A 24,879-nucleotide genomic window follows, 5' to 3' on the forward strand; every position below is an offset into this window, starting at 1 on the left:
TCTCAATTTGAATTATATTCACTGACATCCATAAATCTTATGCATGTGAACCTATGAGCCCATGTATTAGTGTAGTTATTAACGTCAATGGGCCAATAACCTTTATTGGTTCAACCTTATAAATTTATTACATCACACACACACACGCACATATATTAATGAGTCAAGGATAAATTAAACACAATTGATTGCATAAGTCACCTTCAATGGGGTACCAAACTACACTTTGTGTCTTAGAAGACACAGAGGAGTATATCAACTCTCTCATGGAACCCTTACCATAAATTTTTACTGTGTATAAAATCCCTCATCTGCATGAGACTCCGAGATGAATTAGGATATGATTAACTGTTAAATCTGAATTGGTTATTCTGGTTAGTATGGATGCATAGAAAAATCATCGAAGAACATCTTCTCTAGTATCTCCACACCTTGGGCAGAGAACATCAATCATCTTCTCTAGGTTTGTTGTTGCATCCAAGCCAAGATATCCCCTATTTGGAGACTAGTAAGTCATAGTCCGTACATAATCGTCCATCCACAAAGCATCTTAGGCATCTCATGTCTAAGGACTACTTGCAAAACTGCCACATGAATCAACATGATTGATGTTTGGTATTGTACCAGTTTGAGATTCATACAGATCAATTTAGTGATATCTTTTCCCAAACAACACCCATTATTTGTACCTAATTTAATCATACTAATGGCTGCAAGATTGGCCATTCTCATGACACGAGAGGGCAAAAAATGTTATTATTTCTAGATATTATGATTTACTTCTCAAGTGTACCTTGAATAAGATGTTTAGAACACATGTTTGAAAACTAGTTATAGCAGTATTATTATCTCATGATAATACGGTGATTATAATCATGTTTTCATGGAGTTTGTTATAAGCGTTGTGCATGCATTATAATGAATATATTACATTAATGGCTATTAAATGAGGTGTGGAATGTGTGATTGGTTTTTACGGCTGAAAAATTCAAATTTAGGGTTAAATTATGTCGATGTTGATTTAAAATTTAACCGATAAAATTTATAAACCAATACTAACTTAATGCTTCTAATAGCTGATGAGTATGGCTCGTCTCCACGAGAAACATATGTTATGGATTTAACTATCTATAGATAATGATTCCAGTAGGACTAGAAGGAATACATAGGTCAGGAGGTAGAGATGTAATTAAGATGGTGAGAGGAGTGGGTTGGTACTTATTGTAGAATGACGACAATATGAATAATAATAAGACATATAAGTAGGCAGATATGGACGGATGAAGTGGAAATGAAAGTGAGCATGATACACTAATAATTTAAAAAATGATGGTGGAATGAGATGATGAAAAGGAGAGAATAATGTGATGGGATGGATGATCCAGGTTTCGCAATTAAATTGGGTTGAAATCAAGATCTTGATGGAGTTGGGAGGATAGAATGACTGATAATGATGGTGAAATATAAATTATGAAAGAGGTGATAAGTATCTAACTAATTGATGGGATGCATAATGATAATGTAAAGATAGAGACCAATATTGGATCCCTACAGTCTGCCAGGATCAAGGTAATTTCATGATATATATCAGCCTCTCTACTTCTCTTTTGCCCTCCTCTAAGCACTCAATGCATCAGCAAAACCTTGACGGATCTATAAAACCTCACTCTCTTTCAATCAACCTCTCTAAAAGAAGTGAGTTCAAAGATATATTTTTTACAATTATCGGGGTCTCATTTATAGTGAAAGCATAATGAATCTGAAAGAATATATGAAAGAATAATGAATCGGCCTTTAGAATTTCAGCTCGATCAGTCTGCTGGATCATTAGATATCAAGCTCTAAAGATGGATAATTCCTGGCTGTTAACTGAAAGCAAAGATTTTTCTCATCCCATCCTCGTTGCCTATGCCATGTTTTTTTCTAGTGTTTTGTCTTTATATTGGCATTAAGTGCGATGATTAGCTAGGATTATCCTGTCTTAGTTTTGATCAACAGTTCCACTTCCGCATTGTGTCCCTGGAGGAAAAAGATGAGAAAATAATAATGGTATGTGATAAACAATAAAACAAGATACATGTGATGGGGTGCAGACTCAGCCTTTCCCACTTGAACGTGTGTGCTCCACAAGTCCACGTGTAGCCATGTGTCTTGTGCCCCCATTTTTGACTTGTCAATTTAATAAAATAAGGCACAAGTCATGGTTTTAAATGTGCCTTCATTGGTCCACATTTATTATGAATATTATCATTTTTTTTAAGTGGTCAGCATCACCACCTGCAAGTTAAAAAGACAAAACTAATTCTAATCATTGGTCATTATGGCATTGCAAATTATTATGCCATATTGGCACTGTTTGAAAATGATTAGTGACCTAACTTTGATTCGTCACCTTCCAACAATTCAGATAATGACATGTGGTATGGTCAATAATTAACCCCAAGAAATATTAATTAACACAAAAATGATCAATTTAGTGCAAATAAACATAAACATGAAATCCCAAAAACTAGCTAAGATATTGTAAATTTCAAAATATCATTTTAGGCTTGATAACACAAATACGATCAATTTAATGAAAATAAACAGGAAAAGATTGTCATACTAACCTATTAAAGATTTGTGTTATCAAGGGCACTTATATTTTTAACAATTGTTACTTAATTCTCATGTTTCGGTTTCTCATCATCAATTTCTCATACATAAAAAACTTCTCAGATCTTATATATCATAATATTCGAAAGAAGTTTGTGATCTTCCTTATCATCACCCAAACTTATATTCTTTTCACCTGTTTCATTATCTACAGATACCTATATTCTTCATTACTTTTCTAAAATTAATGCTTATATATATCATCCTTGTGTTAATCCCTGATTCACTGTATACATGATATTTAGTGATCAAGGTGATCTTCTAAATTTTACTGAATTAAGAAATCTTAAATAAACGTTATATTTTTACCCCTAGAATGTATTCGACAAGTTTGTCCTTCAAAAGTTGAGTCAATTAATATATAATATATAGAGAATGAGTGCAGGTTTAGGAACCAAATCCACTACGCTGATGATAATTCTCCAACAATATTTCTTAGCTGCAGTATCTCTTTTAGTTAAGACATCATTGATCCAACTCCACACATTACGAATTATGGTTAGCATACAGATAATTATTTATCATAAATATAAAAATATATATTCATATAATAACATGTTAAATATTTTAACTCTAGAAGTGAAAAGTCACCTCTCTGAAGGTATTGAGCTAAAAAATCCATGTAAATGCTTAAAGTTTCATGAATTTCGTCCACCCATATTCTCATGGAGTTTTGAGAAAAAAATTGGGGTTATTTTAAAATTATTTTTCCTCATTTTTTCATAATTTGCTTGAAAATTTTAGATCACAACCAGATAGTTTTTCTATGGTGAAAATTCATTGAGGGTTATATTTCCAACCCATTTGTGTCTATTTCTTTCTCTATGCTACCATATCATATATTCCTCTTTTAATTCATCTGAATCTCTACTTAGTAGATATACATTTATTATTCCTTGTTCTCTAAGCAGACAACGTATACGCCTATATTCTTTATATTTAGAGAGTTACAATTAATAATTGATTCGCTCCATTAAATCAATTATTGATTATGAACTACCGATAATGTAAATTTAGATAATCTTCAGTTAATTTTTTCTCTTCTTATCATCCATTACTCTTGATCTAATATTGATCTCAACATATGACCTTAACTAACTGCTGCAAAACTAAAACATTAAACTATAGGTTTTCAAATACTTTTGATTGAAGCTTAGCATCCAAATGAAACAAGTTTGAATTGTTCAAAATTCACAATCTAATATTTCTCTTGATTTCTAGTATGTAGGTTGACTAGATGCCCTGGAGTTTGGAAGACACGGATTTGAATGAACGCATGATATAATAAAAATCCATGATGGTTTTTAATATTGGACCATGACATTTTAATCCAATAATTACAACAAGCAGTACATGCATATCTTTACAGTGGATTTAGATTGTATCATATTTAATAGATTCTATGGAATTAATATAAGTTATCATTAAGCCTGACTAATCCGACTGAAAGTTTCTCTTAACATGTGCTTTGAACATGCTGCATCAAATGAAATTATGTTAGCCTAATTACCGAACTTTTGGCCCACTCTATTTTTATAAAAATGGACTTAAGAAATGCATTTAAATCAATTCTGCTAACATGCTTTGGACATTAGACAGAATCCTATTTTTTTCTACGCTTATGTTGATATTTGAAATACAGGCCCCTGTTTTGATTTCACTACAGATTTTAGTGCATTTTGATTATGGACTTAAGGTTCGTAAGGTTTTGGTTTCAACAGCTGGTCACGAGCTTTGTTAACGGTGGCTTTATATATTTTTCCAAAATGTGGTAAGTCAACATTATATTTAGACTATAAAAATAGTTATCAAGAGATGGTAACAACATTTCATCATGTATCTAACTTGTCTGTCTTCTTCATCTCATGATTTGATTGAGAGTAAACCCTATCTATTTTATCGCTCTTCAACTGATGAATGTCTATAAGTTTAATCTCATATTGCATCACAGAAATTTCAGCGACAGAAATGTGATTATGTCTAGATAACATGGATGATAGTTGAAGAAATCATTTGCATTGGCATGAGTTCAGCTCTCAATAAATCCAAAAAATATCCATCTTTTCACTTGCCTCTTTTTATGCACAAATATTTCTAAAATTTCCTTGTACAAGTTAAGAAAGGATAAATCCATAGAGATCAATGAGATATGAAAATTTTGGTTGAAATAATGTTGTGATTTTATTTTGTATATTTACACTTTGAAATTTTCATTTATTAATACAGTAAATTTAGTGAAAAGTAATAATAAAATTTAAGATCACTACTAATTTTCACTTTTTTGATATACTTTATTACTTATCCCTTTATCAATCTCAGAATAAAATTCAATACATATGCCTTTTTAATCTCAGAAAAAATAGTTTTAAATTTTTTTATGATTATTAAAACAATCAATGCCTCCATTTACATAAGTATTGTGCATTGTATTAGTGCTTTGCTGAATAATTGACCTATAATTTATTCAAAAAATACTTAAATATTATTGTTACTATGGTAAACATAATTTTAATTCCTATTATAGAAAATCTTATTTTAAATTTCATTTTAAATGATGATTTAAAACACTATGATAAAAATATATTTGTAGATAAACTGCTTAGAAAATGATCTGAACATCATACATATGATTTAGAGATTGTAGAAATTATATCTAATGATTTATGGATGCTATTTCAATGATATTTCTTAACTATATTTATAAGCGTGTCAAATTAATTGAAATAGAATATCAAATTTGTCACCCATTTTGAAAAAAATTGAAGTAAAAATAAAATAAAATATTCATTAAAAATCAAATGATTTAACGAATATGGGAGGATAATAACAGACAATGAAAAAATATCATTATAAAGATAATAAAAAATAAATATATGTGAATAATCATATTACTATAATGAATATTTAATCAAGAAAGTTAACAACATTTTTGAAGGACTCTTAAAAAATATGAAGACATATTTAGGCAATAAGAAATCCAAGAAAGAAGAAGGATAATAATGCATAAATAGAAATTGGAGATGTTTTATAATATAATGTATGCTAGTTTTTTTCTCCACTCAAATGATATATAAGACATTTTTATATCAATGATAAAAAAATTTCATAACCTGAAGCATTAAATTTATAGTTTAACAAAATAGTAATTAATGATTAAATGTTGGAAAAAGAAACAAATCAAGAAGGATAAGGCAAGAAAGAAGATGAATAATAATTCAGATACAAATTTTATTGTAATACACGTTATTATAAAAATTTAATCAGAAAATTTGTAAAAAATATAAATATTTATATTTCTCAACCTGAGATGTCTTCAAATATTTTATTGTGGAGACTGAGTAACATTGTGAAAGTAGTTTTTTCGTGTCATGACATATGATTTTAAATAGTTAGCTATGAAATATTAGATATTAAAATAGATCAATTTGGAGGGTCAGAGTATCCATATGAAAGGAGAAGTTTATAAAATATGAGGAGAAATAGGAAGTTATATATAGTATTTTATATGTTTAGAAATTGAAAGATAATTGTGAGGCCTGTTAGTGTTGGTTCCCAGATAATCTATCAGTTTGGGATTTGAGTAGTTAGGATATAATTGAGAGGGAGATATAATTGTAGTAAAAAAAATTTAACACAAAACAATATAAACCATTGGACTATTGTGATATAAAATAATTGGTTAGTATATAGAAACCTAATTCACTCTAACCATATTTTACACAACATCTATTTTTTTTCTCTTTTAATAGACTAGAAGGTCTATTTTTTGTTATAACATACATATTTGATAAAAGTAACTTTAAAATTAAGTTTCTATTTTATTATAAATAATAAGACTATTTTCCTGAATATTAGTTAAAATATTTTTAGTTTCATTAGATCCAAGTTTTTATTAAAAAATTTATGTATTATGAAATAAGTTATGTTGTATGTAAATAATTATCATTTTTATTAAAACATTTGAGGTTTTTATGTCCTGGATGATTAAGATTCATTATTATTCATATCATTTATCAGTAAAATGGTGAATATATAAATGATGGAAATCTTATAATCATATTCACCAGACTTGTGAAAAAAATGTCCATAAAAAATTAAATTTGTTAACAGAAGGGATAACATAATTTAGAAATATGAGATAGTCAATAAAAAACTTAATAGAAAAGTACTCATAAATGCTACATAAAGAGCATATATAGCATTCAATGAACTCTGTATTTTAATACTCAATCACACATTGTTAATTTCTCAAACAGTAAATATATTTTAATTATTATATTTTATTATGTTTAATGGAAAATACCAAACCTCTGCTCTAACATTTAGAATGATGTTTTGGGATCCCAAAATTTAAAAATCAGGTAATTAAATACTTCAACAATTTTGATATAAATATGTATAATATTCATTTAATGAAGGAAAGATAAAATATGGTTTCAAAGTTTTAGATGAACTCCAACCGATATCAGGCAGCAGTATTATCAAAATTTTATATGGAAACATCTTTTATGTATCATTATCTCAATTTTATATTATTTTCAACAACTAGTTAAATAATTTATAGATCTATTTGTTTGAACCTCCACTTCAAACTATTCATTTTAGAATATCAGAATTTTATAAAATATATGAGAAATATATTTGAAATTGTAGTAGTCAAAAGTGAAATCCTAATATTTTTGAACAAAAATTTACTTTAATATATGGTTTACGTCAACTTTGTTTCACAATAAAATAAAACACTGGGAATAAGTTAAATTCAGAAGTCTCATAAGAATTATTTATGATAAACAGATTGACCTTGGAGCGGCCATATTTCTAATATTCTTGAGAAATGGTACATTGGATATCTATTATAGTGGGCAGAGAATTTCCAAGTGAATTAGATATTATAAAATAACTGATTTAATTATCCTGTGGGCATATTACATACATAAAGTTATAATAATTTTTATAATGTATGGATTAAGTTTACTCAAATGTTCTGTAAGAGGCTTTTTAAGCTGACATGTGTAGAAGAAGACAAATATCAATACATGCATATAAAGATTTCAGGTGTATGTTCAAACTTGATGAATCATTTTTATTATAATTAAGTGAAAATATTAGAATATAGAAATAAATTTGCGAACTAACTTTGAAATTTATAAATATTAATCTATAAATAGTATAGAAATAAGAACCATCTTGGGATTTGATGCATTCATATTTAAGGTAATAAGTCATAGGGGATATTTGAGTCTTATAACACCGTTAATTTTAAGCAATTTGAATAAATATTATGAAAAAGGGTCTTCTCCACTGTGAAAAGATTATTATATATTTAATTTTTTAAAATAATAATTAGGGGGTGACAATAGATATTCTCTTAAACAAGAAATACAGTGGCACAAAAAAAGTGAATCTAAAGGAGTACATGGTCATGGATAAATTAGATATGGATGGATGATGTACATCAATGACATAGATCAAAGATATATATGTAGATAGCTAAATACGGGTTGATGTTGAGAAGAAGATGACAGTGCAGGACAAAGAGAGCTTAGATTATATCCTTATATTCTAGAAAGATCAATGTGTTTTGGGACCACTAGAGGGCCCTCACGTTTTGGTTTTGCTTTCCAGCTTTGATCAATGATCAACACCATGAAAAATTGATAGATATCAAAATTATTATTTTTCACCTTTGGTACAAGTGTAGGGGTAATTCAAATATGATTTTTACATCAATAGAGGTGTCGCTTTAAATATCAGAAGGAATGGATTGATGGAAAGAATGCACATATATTGAAAATAATGGATAAATATTTTTCTCACACCTCATTCATCCACGTGATGCAATGTATCATGTAATCATCAGATTTTACAAAGATTTGGCCTCATATTTTCAATAAAAAATTAATGCGAGCAAAATGCACGCTGTCAGATGATTCAAAAACTTATAAATCAATTAAAAATATTATAGAAAATGTATCTAAACTCATAAAAAACTTTAATATATATTTTGAATTAAAAGAATAATATATCCGAAAATATAATATCAAAATTCTGAAACAATATATTCTGACTTTGAATTTTTTCTTTTAGAATATAATATGGGAAAACCCATAAAAATTGAAGATCATTCTAAATTCAAAAATGTTAAGATTTATAACACAAATTGCTGATGTTATTCTAATAATTATCTTCTATTAGATATTTTAAATTTAAGGTTTACTCAAATGTTCTGTAAGAGGTTTTTTAAGCTGACTTTTGTAGAACAAGACATATTTCAATACAGTCACAGAAAGCTTTCAAGTGTTCATTCAAGGGATATTGTTTGTATGAATATGTGTTGATATATTACTGCTTCTACTTAGATTGATTGTTATCGTTTGTATGTGAACATATAGTAAAAGAGAAACATCTGTATGGATACATATCAGTTATTTAATATTTTATTTAAGTTTTGATAATAATCCTGATGAGAACTTGTTCGATTAGTAAACTTGAGAAGTGAATTGAAAGTTTACCTCAATTATTATGGATAATTAAATAAATTAATGATCATGTAATGAAACTAAATAATAATGAAGATTAATAGCTAATACATGTTTATGTATATATTGATATATCCTTATTACTCCTGATTGGGATATTTGCTTCTTTAGGTGGACCATGGCTGTTACTAGAGATTCGAAATTTATTAATTTAATCAACAGATACAATTTATCTGTGTAAATTTTCTCCAAAGTATCATCTGAATGTCTTCTGATTGTCTAACCTTATTAGATTTAATATATTCTGCAATTAAACTAAGGTGCATGATCTATTATGTTAATTACATATAAGAATTAACAAAGATATAAAATGAGAATGGATGTGTGATTATATATTTATGAATATCATGGATAGTCTCTGATTATTTCTTATACCCTTAACTTTTATTGTAATTTTTTAAAAAAATCATTAAATCCAATAATAGGACGAGGATCATATTTTTAAAAATCTTAGGTGACTTTGTTTTGTGCATATTTAGGAATTTAACAATCTCAAGAGTGTCACATATATCTCACTGTTTTAATGAGATATAAATTTAGAGAATTGAGGAGGAGACAACTTCACATATATTTTATATGTAATTGGTATTTAACTAACAATACTGAAAATGCATTTCTGAGAATAGCAAGGACAATGGCCGGTGGTTGTATGATCAGTGTTGAGGATTTATGTCAATCTCGGTAATTTTTTTTATACTGTTCCAATTTCTCCAAAATCATTTCAAGAATAGTGGGCAGTAAGTTGATCATTCACCAGAAAATAAGATAGACAATTAATGTCAAATGCCTTTGCCTCCAATTTGAAATAATCAGATGCAGTTTTAACATTACTTCACTCATATTATCAGATATTTTATCCATGTCCATACATATTTGAAAAATATGTTCCTTGATTTACAATTTGTTTTTTTATTATTCGCTAACACATCCTGAATTTACTGATTTCAAGTGTATTATTTGCAAGGACGATTCTAACTTTCTGAGACAAATTTAGTTCAATTTAAGACAATATTTTTAAGGAGACACATTCCAGAAAGTAGATGAGTGTAATAGTGATGGCAGACTTGAGGAACCGTATGGGCCAAATATTGGCACCCAACGTCCATGAGTATCCATGATTAATTTCTCATCCATAGGAAAAGAAGGGCAGGAGTTTCTGGTCTGGACTGTTGGTAATTTTGAGAAACACGAGAATTTATTTAGCTTTATGAATAGTTAATTCAATTACTAAAATATGAGTCGCATATTGAATTAGATAAACTAAGATAATTATAAAGTAAAAATACAGAAAAAACATTATGAATTAACACAACTTGCTCTATCTCCCCCATCTAGAACACTACCTATCCCTTGTCCTAGTTCACTTAGTTAGATACCTATTTATCCTGAATTTTATTCATGTTTGCTGAATGAAACCTAATTTTTGGTAACACGGTATTACTAAAGTAGTATCAACATGTACATCTTCATTAAAATGATAATATACACACATTATCACAGCATAAAATGATAATTTTTATTTTAAATAGTAATATAATTTTCTAGAATTTCTTGTATTGATTGAATAATTTTCTGACATCAGACTTTTGAAAAAATCAAGTCTATGAGTAAGAATATTTTGGATTTATTTAACCAGATTTTATTGGAGCTTTATGGCTTTTCCACATGTCTTAATCATTTCATTTCTGCTAATGATTTATCATGCTAACTATTTTGAAAAGGTATCATTATGCCACCAAAATATGTGATTCAATGTAGCTAATCATCTGCCAAAAAGTCATTTTAACTACATGTGGATATATGTAACCAGGAAAAAGATTTCTAATTTAAAATGCAACAAATGTAATGAGGCATGTAGAAAATGTGACAGAAGTATAAAAGTCATTTATAAATAGTTACAAGAAATTAAGTCTTAAGGCAGACACATGGCTGAACACTTGGTGAATGGTTATTTTCTAAAAGGGTTAAAATGCACTATTCAATGCTTTTGCAATAACCATGCCCAGGTCGTGCATTACTTATTTATTTAAAGGTTTTGTAATTTTATTCCTACACAAGAATATATGTCAGGTCTCAATAAAGCATATGAGCTTATAAGGACATGCAAACTTATGTACCCAATCATCAATGCCTTTTCATCTCTGACGATGACGGGGACCCCTAAACTAGTAAGGTGCCAGAGTGTAGGAGAGAGACTAGACCCAATATCTGATGATGCTGAAGGATTTTTGAGCTGAAAGTTCAAGGGTGATTCCATAATTTTATCATCTAAACATCCATCGCATAGGATCTACCAGGGGAGGTCCAAAACAGGGAAAACATATTTGATAGCATTGCCTGGATCGTAGGTAAGACAATATCCAAGGGTCATAGTCTATGTTTAGAACTTCCTATCTCCTGAGTTTCTTTCTTGTTTAAGCATAATCACCAAAATCAGTATGATCACAGAAAATACAACAAATATATTAGGATCCTCTTTCTGGGATCTTGGGGCCTCAATCAACATAATCCAAACTCAATTTCATGGTGCAATATTTAATAAACAATGATTTAAAGATTAAAACATAACAAAAACCAAAACCATCTTCTTTGCACAGATCAAATTCGAGACTTGTGGTTCCTCGAGGGAGCATTTTTAAGCTGTGAAAATATTCTAATCTGGCCGTATCAATGCAATTTTGATAAATTTGTACATCATCTTATCTCCACAAGCTGGAAGCCAAAAAATTAATTTACTCCCCTTCTAGTCTCCACTATAATTATAGCTTAGGGAAGAGGAATAGAAGAAAGGGGAGGGGCACTCAAATTGACACATGGGCATCCAACAAGGGTGCTATCTACTTATACTACCTGGAAAGTTTTCCATAAAAAATCTGTTAGAAACTTTCACATAAGTCCCCATCTCTAAGTTTATTCAATGAAAGTTCCTGAGTTTAAAATATATCCACCGACGTCCACATATATTGTGCATGTGACCCGATAAGCCCATGTATTAGTGTAGTTATTGACTTCAATGGGCCAATAACTTTACTGGTTCAACATTATCAATTAACTATATCACATGTATATGCTAACAAATCAAGGTTGATTGAACCCAATGGATTTGTTAAGTCGCCTTCTATGGGGTACCAAGTTACACCTCGTGCCCTAGAAGATACAAGGGCGTATTTCAACTTTCTCATGGAACCCTTACCGTCATTCGTTACTGTGTGTAAAATCCCTCACCTACAAGAGATTGTGAGATTATTTAGGATATGTTTAACTGTTAAAGCTGAATTGGTCATTCTGGTTAGTACTAATACATGGAAACACATTGAAGAAGGCCTTATCCAGTAGTTCCACAACCTTGGCCAGAGAATTAACTACATCATCTTCAGTCATCCAATCTCCTCTAATAATGAGGGGAAATGATATAATCTAGACCACACAATCAGCTTCTTAGACTTGTTTGTGTATTTGAGCCAAGACATCCCCTAATTAGAGACTCATAGGTCATAGTCAGTACATAATCATCCATCCACAAGTCATCTTAGGTATCTCATGTCTAAGGACTACTTACATAACTGCCACATGAATCTACATGATTGACCTTAGGTATTATACCAGTTTGGAATTCATATCAATTTAGTGACCTCTTTTCCCTAACAACACCCACTATTTACTAATAATTTAATAATACTAATGGCTGCAAGATTGGAAAAACTCATCACTTTAGAGGACTAGAAAATGTTATTATTTCTTGGTATTTTATTGTCCTTCTCAAGTATCCTTTGAATCAGAATGTTTAGAGCACATGTTTGAAGACTAATTATAGCTGTATTATGATCTCATGATAATACATTGATTATAAGCATGCATTCATGAAGTTAATCATAAGCATTTTGCATGTATTATAATGAATACATTATATTACTGAGTACTAAATGAGACGTGAAATGTTTAATTGGATTTTAGGGCCGAAAAATTCAAATTTAGGGTTAAAATTTTGTCAATGTTTATTTCAAGGTTAGTTGATAAAATTTATAAACCAATACCAACTTAATAATTCTGAAAGTGGATGAGTATGGCTTCTCTTCACATGGACTAAATCTTAAGGATTTGACTATCTCTAGACAATTATTCCAGTTGTACTATAATAATACATATAGGGAAAGAGATAGTGATGTAATTAAGATGGTGCGATGGGAGGGTTGGTATTAATTGTCGAATGATGACAAGATGAATAATAATTAGACAAATAATTAGTAAGATATGGATGGATTAAGTGGAAATGAAAGCGAGCATGATACACGAAGATGGTAAAATATGATGGCGGAATGAGATGATAAGGAGGAGAGAAGAGTGTGATGGGATGGATGATGTAGGTTTTACAATTAAATGAGGTTGAAATTGAGATCTGAGATGGGGTTGGGAGGATAAGATGACTGATAATAATGGTGAAATAGAAATCATGAAAGGTGATATAAATCTAGCTAATCTATGTGATGCATAATAAGAATGTAATGATAGAGACTAATATTGGATCCCTACAATCTGACAGGATCAATGTAGTTTCATGATATAGATCAACCTCTCTACTTCTCTTTTTCCCTCCTCCAAGCACTCAAGGCATCACCAAAACCTTGACGGATCTATAAAACCTCACTCTCTTTCAATCAACCCCTCTAGAAGAAGTGAGTGCAAAAATATTTTTTTACAATTATTGGGGTCTCATTTATCGATCCAACTGTACAGATGAATATAGTAAATAATAAAAATCTGCCTTTTAAATTTCAGCTCAATCGGCTCTCTGAATCATTAGATATCAAGCTCTAAAGTTGGACGATTCTGAGCTTTTTATTGACACCAGGGATTCTTAGCTGTTCTCTGCAACATTTTTTCTAGTTTTTTTTCTTTATATTGACATTAAGTGCAATGATTAGCTAGGATTATTGGTTCTTAGTCTTGAGCAACAGCTCCACTTCTGCAATTTGTCCCTACAAGAAAAAGACAAGAGAAAATAATAATGGTATATGATAAATAATAAAATAAGATATGTGTGCCAGGAAGGAGAGTCAGCCCTTCCCACATGAACAGGTGTGCTCCACATAAACATGTGTATCCATATGTCTGGGGCCCCCATTGTTGACCTGTCAATTTAATAAAAAAGGGAAAAGGCATGGTTTTTAATGCACCATCATTGGTCCACATTTATGGCGAATAAAATCATGTCTATTTTTATTGGGAAATATCACCACCTGTAATTAAAAAAAGAGAAAAATGTTTCTAATCATTGGTCATTATGGCACTGCAAATTGTGATGCCATATTGGCACCTTTTGAAAGTGACTAGTGAACTAACTGTGATTCATCACCTTCCCACGATCCAGATAGTGATATCTGGTATGGTCAACAATTAATCTCAATAAATATCAATTAACTTATATAAAATTTAATATAAGTCTAAACAATACAAATAAACATATTTGTGACCTAGAAAAATCATGTCATCATGAAAATAATGTTGACAAATTCAGGAAAGTCATAGTTTAACTCAAAAAGCTATTTTTGTGGATACTATAACGTCAGGAAATCCCAAAAAATACCTAAGATATTGTAAATTTCTAAATATGATTATAGGCTCGATAACAAACATATGATCAGTTAAATAAACATGAACGTGAAAAGATTGTCATATTAACATATTAAAGATGTGTGTTATCAAGGGCACTTATATTTCTAACACTTCTATTTAATTCTGATGTTTTAGTTCGTCATCATCATTTTCCCACACATAAATTTCTTCTCGGATCTTATATATCATGATCTTTGAAAGATGTCATGATCTTTCTTATTATCATCCAAAATTCTATTCCTCTCATCTATTTCATTATCTACCGATACCTAAATTGTTCATTCCCTTTCTAAAATTAATACTCATATATATCATCATGCTTTGTGTTTTAACCCCTTGATCTCTGTATACATGATATTTATTGATCAAGGTGATCTTCTAAATTTTACTGACTTAATAAATTGTAAATATCAATAATGTTTTACCCCTGGAATGGATATGTCAATTTTGTCCTTAAAATTTGAGTCAATGAATATATAATTTGTACTGCATAAGTGAAGGTTTACAAACCAAATACGCTGGCCACAATTCTCCAACAATATTTCTTAGCTGCAGTAACTCTTATAGTTAAGGCATCATTGATCCATCTCTTAAAGTACACATTGAGAATCATGGTTAGCGTATGGATAATGAATATCATAAATGTAAAATTATAGCTTTAAATAATAACAGGTTAAGATGTTTAATTCTAGAAGTGCAAAATACCTCTCTGAAGGTATTGAGCTTAAAAGTCCATATAAATGCTTAAATTTTCATGAATTCTGTCCACTCATATTCCCATGGAGTTTTGAGAAAAAATCGGGATTATTTTATAATGGTTTTTCCACATTTTTATTCATAATTTGCTTGAAAAGTTCAGATCACAAACAGATAGTTTTTCTATGGTGAAAAGTCACTGAGGGTTATCTTTTCAACCCATTTATATCTATTTCTTTCTCTACACTACCATAGCATATACTCCTATTGTAATCCATCTGAATCTCTACTTAGTACATAACATTTCTTATTCCTTGTTTATTGTGGAGACAATCAATACTCCTATACTTTTTATATTTAAAGAACTACAGTTAACGATAGATATTTTCCATTAAATTAATTATTGATTATGAACTAATAATAATGTAAGTATAGAGAATCCCTCATCATTCTCTCTCTTTCTCTCTCTCTCTCTCTCTCTCTATATATATATATATATAAACATATAAATATATATATATATATATATATATATATATATATATCATCTATTACTCTTCATCTAATATTGATCTCAGCAGACGACATTAACTTACGGCGAAACTAAAACATAAAACTATAGGTTTTTCAAATAATTTTGATTGAAGCCATCTAATATCCAAATGCAACAAGTTTGAATTGTTCAAATTTCACAATCTAATCTTTCTCTTGATTTCTTGTCTGTAAGTTGACTAGATGTCCTAGTGTTTGGAGGCCAAGGATTTGAATGAAATTATAATATGATAAAAATCCATGATGGTTTTTACTATTGCACCATAGTTTTAATCCAACAATTACAACAAGCAGTACATGCATATCATCATAGTGGAGTTATATTGTATCTTATTTGATAGATACTATGGTATTAATATAAGTTAACATTAAGTCTGATTAATCCTACTGAAAGTTTCTCTGAACATGTGATATGAACATGATGCATCAAATGAAATTCTATTGGCCCAATTATCAAACTTCTGGCCAGTTACATTCAAATCGAGAATAGTTGAAAACATAAGAACTGCATTTAAAAATCGTGTGCAAACCTGTTTTGGATAATAGACACAATACTATTATTTTGTACACTTATGTTGATATTTGAAATACAGGCATCTGTTTTGATTGATTTACAGAATTTAATGCATTTTGAACATGGACTTAAGACTCGTAAGGTTTTGGTTTCAGCAACTGGTCACAAACTTTGGCGATGATGACTTTATATTTTCTGAAATATGGCAAGTCAACATTATATTTGAACAAGAAAAATAGTTATCAAAAGATGATATCAACATTTGATCATGTATCTAACTGGTCTGTCTTCTTCATCTCATGATTTGATTGAGAGTTAACCCTATCTATTTTACAGCTCTCAACTGATGAATGTCTACAAGTTTAATCTCATAATGCATCACAGAAATTTCAGTGACAGAAATGTGATTGTGTCTAGATTACAAGGATGTTAGCTGAAGAAATATTTTTTATGAGTTAAGCCTCAATAAATCCAAAAGATTTACTAGGGCCTTTGGCATGTTATCACATGAATCATAGACTCACATCATCGCATGCTATAGAAAATGCCATTTGTTGACCTTGGAGAGGATGATTATTAATTTTTATGAAAAACATATGATGGAAATAAGAACAAAAATATAAGAGAATTAAGAAATGGCAATATGGATTTATACAACTTGACAATCAAACAATATATACCCAAATACTTGAATTATCAAAGGCAATATGGAATAAGAAGAGCCAAAGAATTTAATCACCTGACAGAGATGAGCTTCAAATTAAGCTACATATTAAATGCTTAAGGTCCTCAATGTGCTGGGAAACTTTTGTATTTTCTGAAGAAGTTAGCTTGATCCTCACTTCCAAAGCTGCATATTTTATGTTGATAAATATCAAAAAAGAATTTGGTTACAGAGGAAATAATAAAATATCTGGAATATCAAAAAAAGTTTAAAAGATAAATGACATCCATCTACCAAGGATATATTCAATAGAAACAGATATTCAGGAATTATAAAGCTCCTTTCCAATTTTCAAGGCACATTTTGGATCCAAAATGACTTTTAAAACTTTCAACTCATGGTTAAAAGTTTTACATTAAATATTTGAGAATAGTTAACCGATACAGACTTAGATCGTATATTCCTCTTAAACTGTCCCACATTTTTACTGATAAAGAATGCATAATAATAAAATGCAAATAATAACCAAAAGTGCATAAACAGCCGATAAATTAGGACAATATAAGAAATCAACAGATTATCCTTGTGTTCCTTCATCCACTATGATTTGTACTGGAAACAGATGCAATAATTTATATCACTTACAGATTATATGGTTGAATTTTTTCAGGCAATTCTGATCGCAATAGTCAAACATCTGTAATCATCAATATATGACTGAAAAAAGGAGGATATGCTCTCACCAACAGTAGCACTATGGATTTCTCTCAGTAGCTCTTCGACAAACTCTGCCGTGGAATCTTTCAACAAGTTAACTTTTGAACACAGGTTTTGTTGCTCATTCTCAAGGGAATCTATCACAGAGAGAAGTTCACATAATTCTGCTGAATCTCCTGACATAATTTCCCTCTGAAATTTCTGACACTTTGCTATGAATTTCTCCCTGAGAAGGATGTTTCATGCAGGAGTAAGCTGAAGAAATCCAATGGAATAAACTTGGGACTTGTTTTAAATTTAGAAAAGATATGAAAATACATAAAATATCTTAAATAATTCGTATATGACTTTGGATATAACATCCGGTGTTAGCAGAGATGATATAGATATTCGAAACAAAAGATACAACCGAATAAGCATAAAAGCGTATTGTGGGCCTATTTACTTTACCTCTTTTCCTCTATGTTCTTAAGCATGTTTTGAATTCTCAATTTCTAAATAAATGTATATGACTTTGGATATAACATCCGGTGTTAGCAGAGATGATATAGATATTCAAACAAAAGATACAACCGAATAAGCATAAAAGCGTATTGTGGGCCTATTTACTTTACCTCTTTTCCTCTATGTTCTTAAGCATGTTTTGAATTCTCAATTTCTAAATAAATGTATATGACTTTGGATATAACATCCGGTGTTAGCAGAGATGATATAGATATTCGAAACAAAAGATACAACCGAATAAGCATAAAAGCGTATTGTGGGCCTATTTACTTTACCTCTTTTCCTCTATGTTCTTAAGCATGTTCTGAATTCTCAATTTCATTGCATTTAACTCGTCCTTGAACTCTGAGGAAATTTTCTCAGAATCAGCTGTGAAGAAAATTACACAAAAGTTGCAGCGTTTTGCAGGAAGGGTATAATGTAGGCCGAAAGAATAACTAGAGAAAATAATGCCCGAAAAAGAAACCAGGTCTTAATATAAAATGTCGGATGAAACATATTTTAGCACCAGAGTGCAAGAAACTAAAACATTGAAAGGCAAAAAGAGTAGCACATGGAACATACCTGCACAATTTCCATTTGATCTAAAACTTTAATTTGATCTGTAAATGATCAGAATGACATATTTTTTTGAGCTCAAAGGCTGTAACTCAGCGATTATAATAAGATAAAATATCTTAACTTTTTCCTTTGTCGCAACTTTTTTCCAACATTACCCAAGTTTTTTATATTGCGTAATAAATCTCAAAGAAATCGATAAGGTACGAATTCATAAATAGATTACTCAAGTACTCCAACATTAAACTAGACATGCATAAATTTATGGTGAAATGCATTGCTCTTGCAAGAGAGCAATTTCATGAATAAATTTACTACAGTGCACGATGAAAAACATGACATTTAACAACTAGAAAATGATTATCTCCTTTAAAAAAATAAGCTGCAAGTCTTTCTATCAGTTGAATTTTAGGGGCATTTTATGAAGTCTGACTTGAGGCCGAGCCTGATCAACAGCGCTGAGTCCTTTTACCACCTTTTGTCATTATTTAGGTTCTTTTTGAGACAGCATTTTCACGTCATACCATTTTTTAAAGATATTTATAACTTACTAAGAGATTGTTTCCTCATAAATTTTCAGCAAAGAAGTCTTACTATGATCTATAAAATGACTGAAACGAAACCTGAATAAAGAAACACTCGAATAACCCTGAATTTGTTTTTTAGGCGGTACAAATGCAATTCAATAAAAAGATTCTGGGAGGTAAACTAGTATCTAGGAGAAGAGACAGATGATGGGCGCGAAATCAAAAAGAGAAATAGGGGTATTTGGTAGTATTCTAAAAGTTGGATGGCCCAGTGGCAATTATCCCTCCTACTGAGGTCTTCCCCCTTTTTTTCTTTCTTCGAATTAATTTTCTAGGTTTTTCTGCGTCGACTAATAAACGTTTGTTTTACATCACGATTCCTCAAAAGTTAGATGATTTTCCTGCTTCGATTAGCCCATTCATCAGAAGTTTATGTAATTTATTATTCACAGGCAAGAAATAATTTTTAATGTTTGAAACCCAAATTTGCAAGATATGACCTGTAAGATAAAGATTAGAGAGAACAATACTGTTGCCTAGAAGGTAAACACAAAGAAATATTAGCCGTCCTATATATATATATATAGTATGCTTTTCCGTGAACTACATGTTTAAGAATCTAAAAACATGGAAAAACTCTTAATGTTAGTAGACGAGGTGAAATATGAAGACAACGATTGAACAATAATATAATACACATCAACTGCAAGAATGAAATAATAAGAACAATAAATATTAAATAACCCGATCAAATATTGGAGACATCCATCAGTTTTTAAAAATCAAATAGACTGCCTCCACTTGTAGGTACGAAATAAAAACAATGAGGTTCTGAAAAAATTTGCAAAGCGCTAAATCTATCAAGCGTAGAGACGAAACAAGCTGTTTCAAAAGGTTTCTACGGATCCTCATTACAAATCAAAAATATCCCATTTTCTTTTCTATTTTCAACGATCTATTAAACCTCTAATTCAACTGAAGGAAATTCGTACACTAGGCAAAAAGTCGTCATTTATAACATCTAGGGATAAGGAAGATTCACAGTATGACTAACGCCCCCTACGAAAACAACATGAACAATGCAATATATCGGGGAAGCAACCTAGTTCAATGCTCTTTCAAGAAGATGAAATTAATCTATCACTAGCAAAAACGTGAGCCCTTTTAAAAGAATCGGTTAAAAAACAGAAATTCGCCAGGACAAAATAACATGCCCTGGTGCAACAAGCATTGTAACCAACTTCCAAGGACTATTAAATTCTTGGTACTGATATCATTGATTTTTATGGTCCTGCACAATCAAAGACTGTCAGAAAAAATAGCTCTTTAATGGGCACAACTATCCAGTAAATTACTGCACGTTCTACTGTAAAAGAGCATTTTTGATGTAAAAAAGTGAGATAACAATAAAAATAATTTGTCACTATATTTAACAAGGGAAATCTCACCAGAAACAGTTAAAACATTGTTCAGCTCAAACTCATCGCCAGCTACCATCTTCAACAAGTTTTCTTCTCTCATCTGACAGACCTTTTCTATCTCCGAGTACCTTAAAAGCTCTGACTCCATATGTCTCGTTCTCTGAATATTTTCTTCGATTTCTTCATTAACCTACGATAAAATAAAATGAGAAAAATAATAAAACTTCTGATGAATATTTAAGCTTGAGATGCAATCTTTCAAAAAAATTTAGGCTTGAGACGCAGTTTAATTGAGACTTTTATATGACTAAAGTACTATCGAATGGGTTGATTTTCCTTGGATTTTAAACACATTTCATTAAGGCAAGGTAATGTTTCACAATTTAATGATTTATCCAAGCATTTAAGGGGCTCTAGCCTCTTTTTTGTGTACTACCTGAAATTTCCCATTTTTTTCTGGGTCTAGTACAGAAGAATTGTAGTTCTGGTCTAACTAAATGCGAAAAACATATACTATTATCCTCCGACGTAGACGCACCCATATTTAAATGTTAAATGATCATCCTCATTCCTCATTTTCAAGTGTCTTCTCGGATTGACCAGTAGCATCTGTCCAGGAATTGCGAGCCCAACCTAATATTGTTACTTATAAACGTGCCTGAATCTCATAGATTCATGCATTGGAGAAGAACATCATTTCTTCAAGATGTGGCAGCAGACAGTCTTGATTCTCGTTATTGTTTTTCTTCATACTGCTACAATCTTTAGAGATCAGAAAATGGAATTACTCCAGAATTTGAACTGGGATCTGATTGATATGTGAATAAGGGAAGGAAAAATATGCGAGAAGCATCTTTGCCTTTAAGTTGGCGAGGTGAAATTTTCTTTCCTGAAAAAATATTCGTCAGGATCTAATGCACACCATGAAAATAGCGAGAGAAACCCATAAGTCAGAGTAACAACTACTTTTCTAGTATGTTCCATGGGTATTATTCTGAATGGAGGACACCAGAATTGGATTTGGTCTCATCCATACTCAAAATTCATGTATAAGAACGACTTATCATTCGTGTAAATGAAATCCATCAGCAAGAAATAGCTCATCGGACTTGGCATTCTGCAGGTAACTATCCGTCATGCAAAATATCATGATCCTTACAAGTTTCCCATGCAACGACAAACGATTCGGGTTCTTCTAACTACATTGAACTTAAATTCCCGTTTTTTACTGGTTCGTAAGTGTTTTTCTCAGTTATGATTGATAGCCCTGCCAACTGTAACTCTTGAGTCAAGGATAGCAACCGTTAAAAATATGAGTTGACTGCCGAAAAAGTCGGAAGCCCTACAAAATATGTACCGCCAGTTTCCTGTTTCCTATGCTACATGCCAGTCAACAAAAAATTCAACAATTCCAACCTGTCAGCAGGAAATTTCAGGAATCTAATGGTTTCTTGGACTCTTTGCCTTGTTCTTCCATAATTGCACAAATTTTACAGGGAGGAAAAATAAAAACAAGTGACGAGCCCAACACCGGCCTCCGTTGTGCATGACATCAATAGTCGCTGGCCTGAAACTGTTAAAGCTAAACTTGAAGAGCACTCTTCTTACAATTATAATGACACTGCAGAGAAATTCCGTTTCTAAGAATCACTGACTAAGTTCACGGCGGAAATGTAATCTATAGGTAAAAAGCAACTGGCAGAAATTATTCTACTGTACTCAAATTTAGACGAATTTCATAATTTGTTTTTTGAGGATTTGGATCATTCAGACGCTCTAATGAGTACGGATAAAACGGCTCAGTGCTCTAACGTTACCTACTTTTTCAATTTTTTTTCTTCCCCAATCTTCGAGTAAATTGGGAAAATATATCCCTTAACTACTTCCAGAAAACCATAATTACAGCCTCAACTAGAAAAATACTCCAGAGAATATTCTAAAATGCATAACGCAGTCGACCTATCCAACCTTCCACCAATTCCACATGAAATTTGAGCCATGCAAAGAATCTTAATTTTCCTCAAAGGGGAGCCGCAACTGTGAGTTGTCCAAAATACTAGCGTTGCATAAACTTACACAGAGCGCGTATGATCATAAAAAATAAGGTCTGAATTCTTCCAGGCTGCTCCGGAAAATGCCCCATATTACATGATCATCGGGAAAAAAATTCAAAATTTCAAAATTTTCAAAATTTCAAAATACATGATCATCGAGAACTAGAAAGGCAAACAAAATAGGCAGCATACCTGATCAATCATGTTCTTAAGCATGGAAATCTCGCGAAGAATAACCGCTGAATCGCCCTCCATGACTTTCGCTCCTTAGCGAGTACAGTCCTGGTCAGTCGTCTTTGGGTTAGAAGGCGGGAACGATCGTATTTATAGTCTGATTTTAAACATAAAGTTTGATTATTTAAAATTAAAATTAATGATAATGAACAGTTAATAACATTAAAGACTTTTAACCTCTCACAAAATTATCCACATTTTTCAAGTATTTGTGAAGAACTATTTGCATTCATCTGCTCTCTAGTTACATTGCATGAACATTGCCTAGAATTTCTGAATTAGAATAATTACTATCACTTAGTTTTGATCTAAAATGTGCTTTAAGTGTAATTAGAAGATGTTATTAGTGATTGGTACTTAAGCATGTTACCTAATGTATTGCTTGCAAAATAAATGCGGGTTTTTAACCCATCAATTTGTAAGGTGAAGAGTAGTGTGTCGATAATAGTAATGTATGTTACTCTAGTCATGCTTATGTGTTGATAATAGTAGTGTGGGTTCTTGAATAATACACTAAAGTCTAAGGTGAAGAGTAGAGTAAGTTGATAATAGAAATGTATATTATTCCAGTTATGCTTGTATATTAATTCTTGAATAATACACTAAAGTGTAAGGTGAAGAATACAGTGTGTTGATTATAGTAATGTATCTTACTCTAGTCATGCTTATGTATTAATTGTTGTACAATACACTACATAGTAAGGTGAAGAGTAAGTTGTGTTGATAATAGTAATGTATGTTACCCTACTCATGGTTATGTATTAATCATTCAATAGTACTCTAAAGTGAATTTAATTCGTAGTGTCCACTGATTTGCTTTTTGCAACTGTATGAACAATGATTTTTGGTATTATATGAACAATGATTTTGGTCCGATTGTTATATTATATAGTGATAATAAAATCCATCTAAAAGTAATAATATCCAAAATTATCTTAAAGGTATAATTATTATCATATGTGAAATTCAATGTAGCATATTTTTCATACAGTAGTAAAATAACAGCCTTATCTAGCCATATTACAATACATTAGGCATGGAAGGACTCCTTTGAGGCAAGCTTTGAAGCACTTAATTTAGAAAAATAGCTTGCGTAAGTATATCTCTAGATATCTGAAAAATAATTGTGATGGAAATACCATTAAAAATGCAAGAGAGGGGACCATAAAATGATTGAGATTGGGAGCAGATGACATGCCATCGAGTGTTTCCTTCTATTTATTATTTTCTTATTTGATAGAAAATAGAGAAAGGGTGACACTTCCCCACATTCCCTTGTTAAGTTAATATCTTCTCTTTGTGAAGTAACCTGAAATATTTTATTAATTATATAACTGGTAGAATATATACTATATATTCTGGTTTAGTCTGACTGGATCCAAAGGCCTGAATGAGACTATACGAAAAAAAGGGTCTGCCAAAAAGTCAACACCGCAGTCTCAGAATGATCTGGCCCTAGAAGATTTTAGTCACACCATGTTATTACCTGTCCTTAAACTAGTCTCAAGGTGAATATTACATTCCCAATAAATTTTTAAAAATACATAAAACTTACAAGTGAGTCAAATATTTGACATTAATGCAGAAATACCCCAACCCCTCCTCACCCCAAATATGATCTTTTCTAAAGA

At 30.8% G+C, this 24,879-nt stretch overlaps 1 protein-coding gene across 4 annotated transcripts; it reads right to left on the reverse strand.

The window, feature by feature from the left end:
- Positions 1 to 17,203: 17,203 nt before the first annotated feature.
- Positions 17,204 to 23,302, reverse strand: LOC144704306 (uncharacterized). 4 transcript variants are annotated; one of them, XM_078576685.1, is made up of 6 exons: positions 23,207 to 23,300; positions 22,377 to 22,533; positions 20,988 to 21,150; positions 18,730 to 18,823; positions 17,977 to 18,176; positions 17,204 to 17,419 (listed from the first exon to the last, which is right to left on the reverse strand). In XM_078576685.1, exons 3-6 carry the CDS (start codon positions 21,106 to 21,108, stop codon positions 17,325 to 17,327), a joined length of 510 nt encoding a protein of 169 aa, XP_078432811.1. In that variant the 5' UTR covers positions 21,109 to 21,150; positions 22,377 to 22,533; positions 23,207 to 23,300; the 3' UTR covers positions 17,204 to 17,324. The 4 variants fall into 4 exon arrangements, with proteins under 4 accessions (XP_078432811.1, XP_078432812.1, XP_078432810.1 ...); XM_078576686.1 differs by lacking the exon at positions 22,377 to 22,533 and adding an exon at positions 23,037 to 23,082 and having other exon boundaries at positions 23,207 to 23,267; XM_078576684.1 differs by lacking the exon at positions 22,377 to 22,533 and having other exon boundaries at positions 18,730 to 18,799; positions 23,207 to 23,302.
- Positions 23,303 to 24,879: the final 1,577 nt, after the last annotated feature.

The sequence above is a fragment of the Wolffia australiana genome, chromosome 6 (genome assembly GCF_029677425.1).
Source record: "Wolffia australiana isolate 7733 chromosome 6, ASM2967742v1".
NCBI lineage: Eukaryota > Viridiplantae > Streptophyta > Magnoliopsida > Alismatales > Araceae > Wolffia > Wolffia australiana.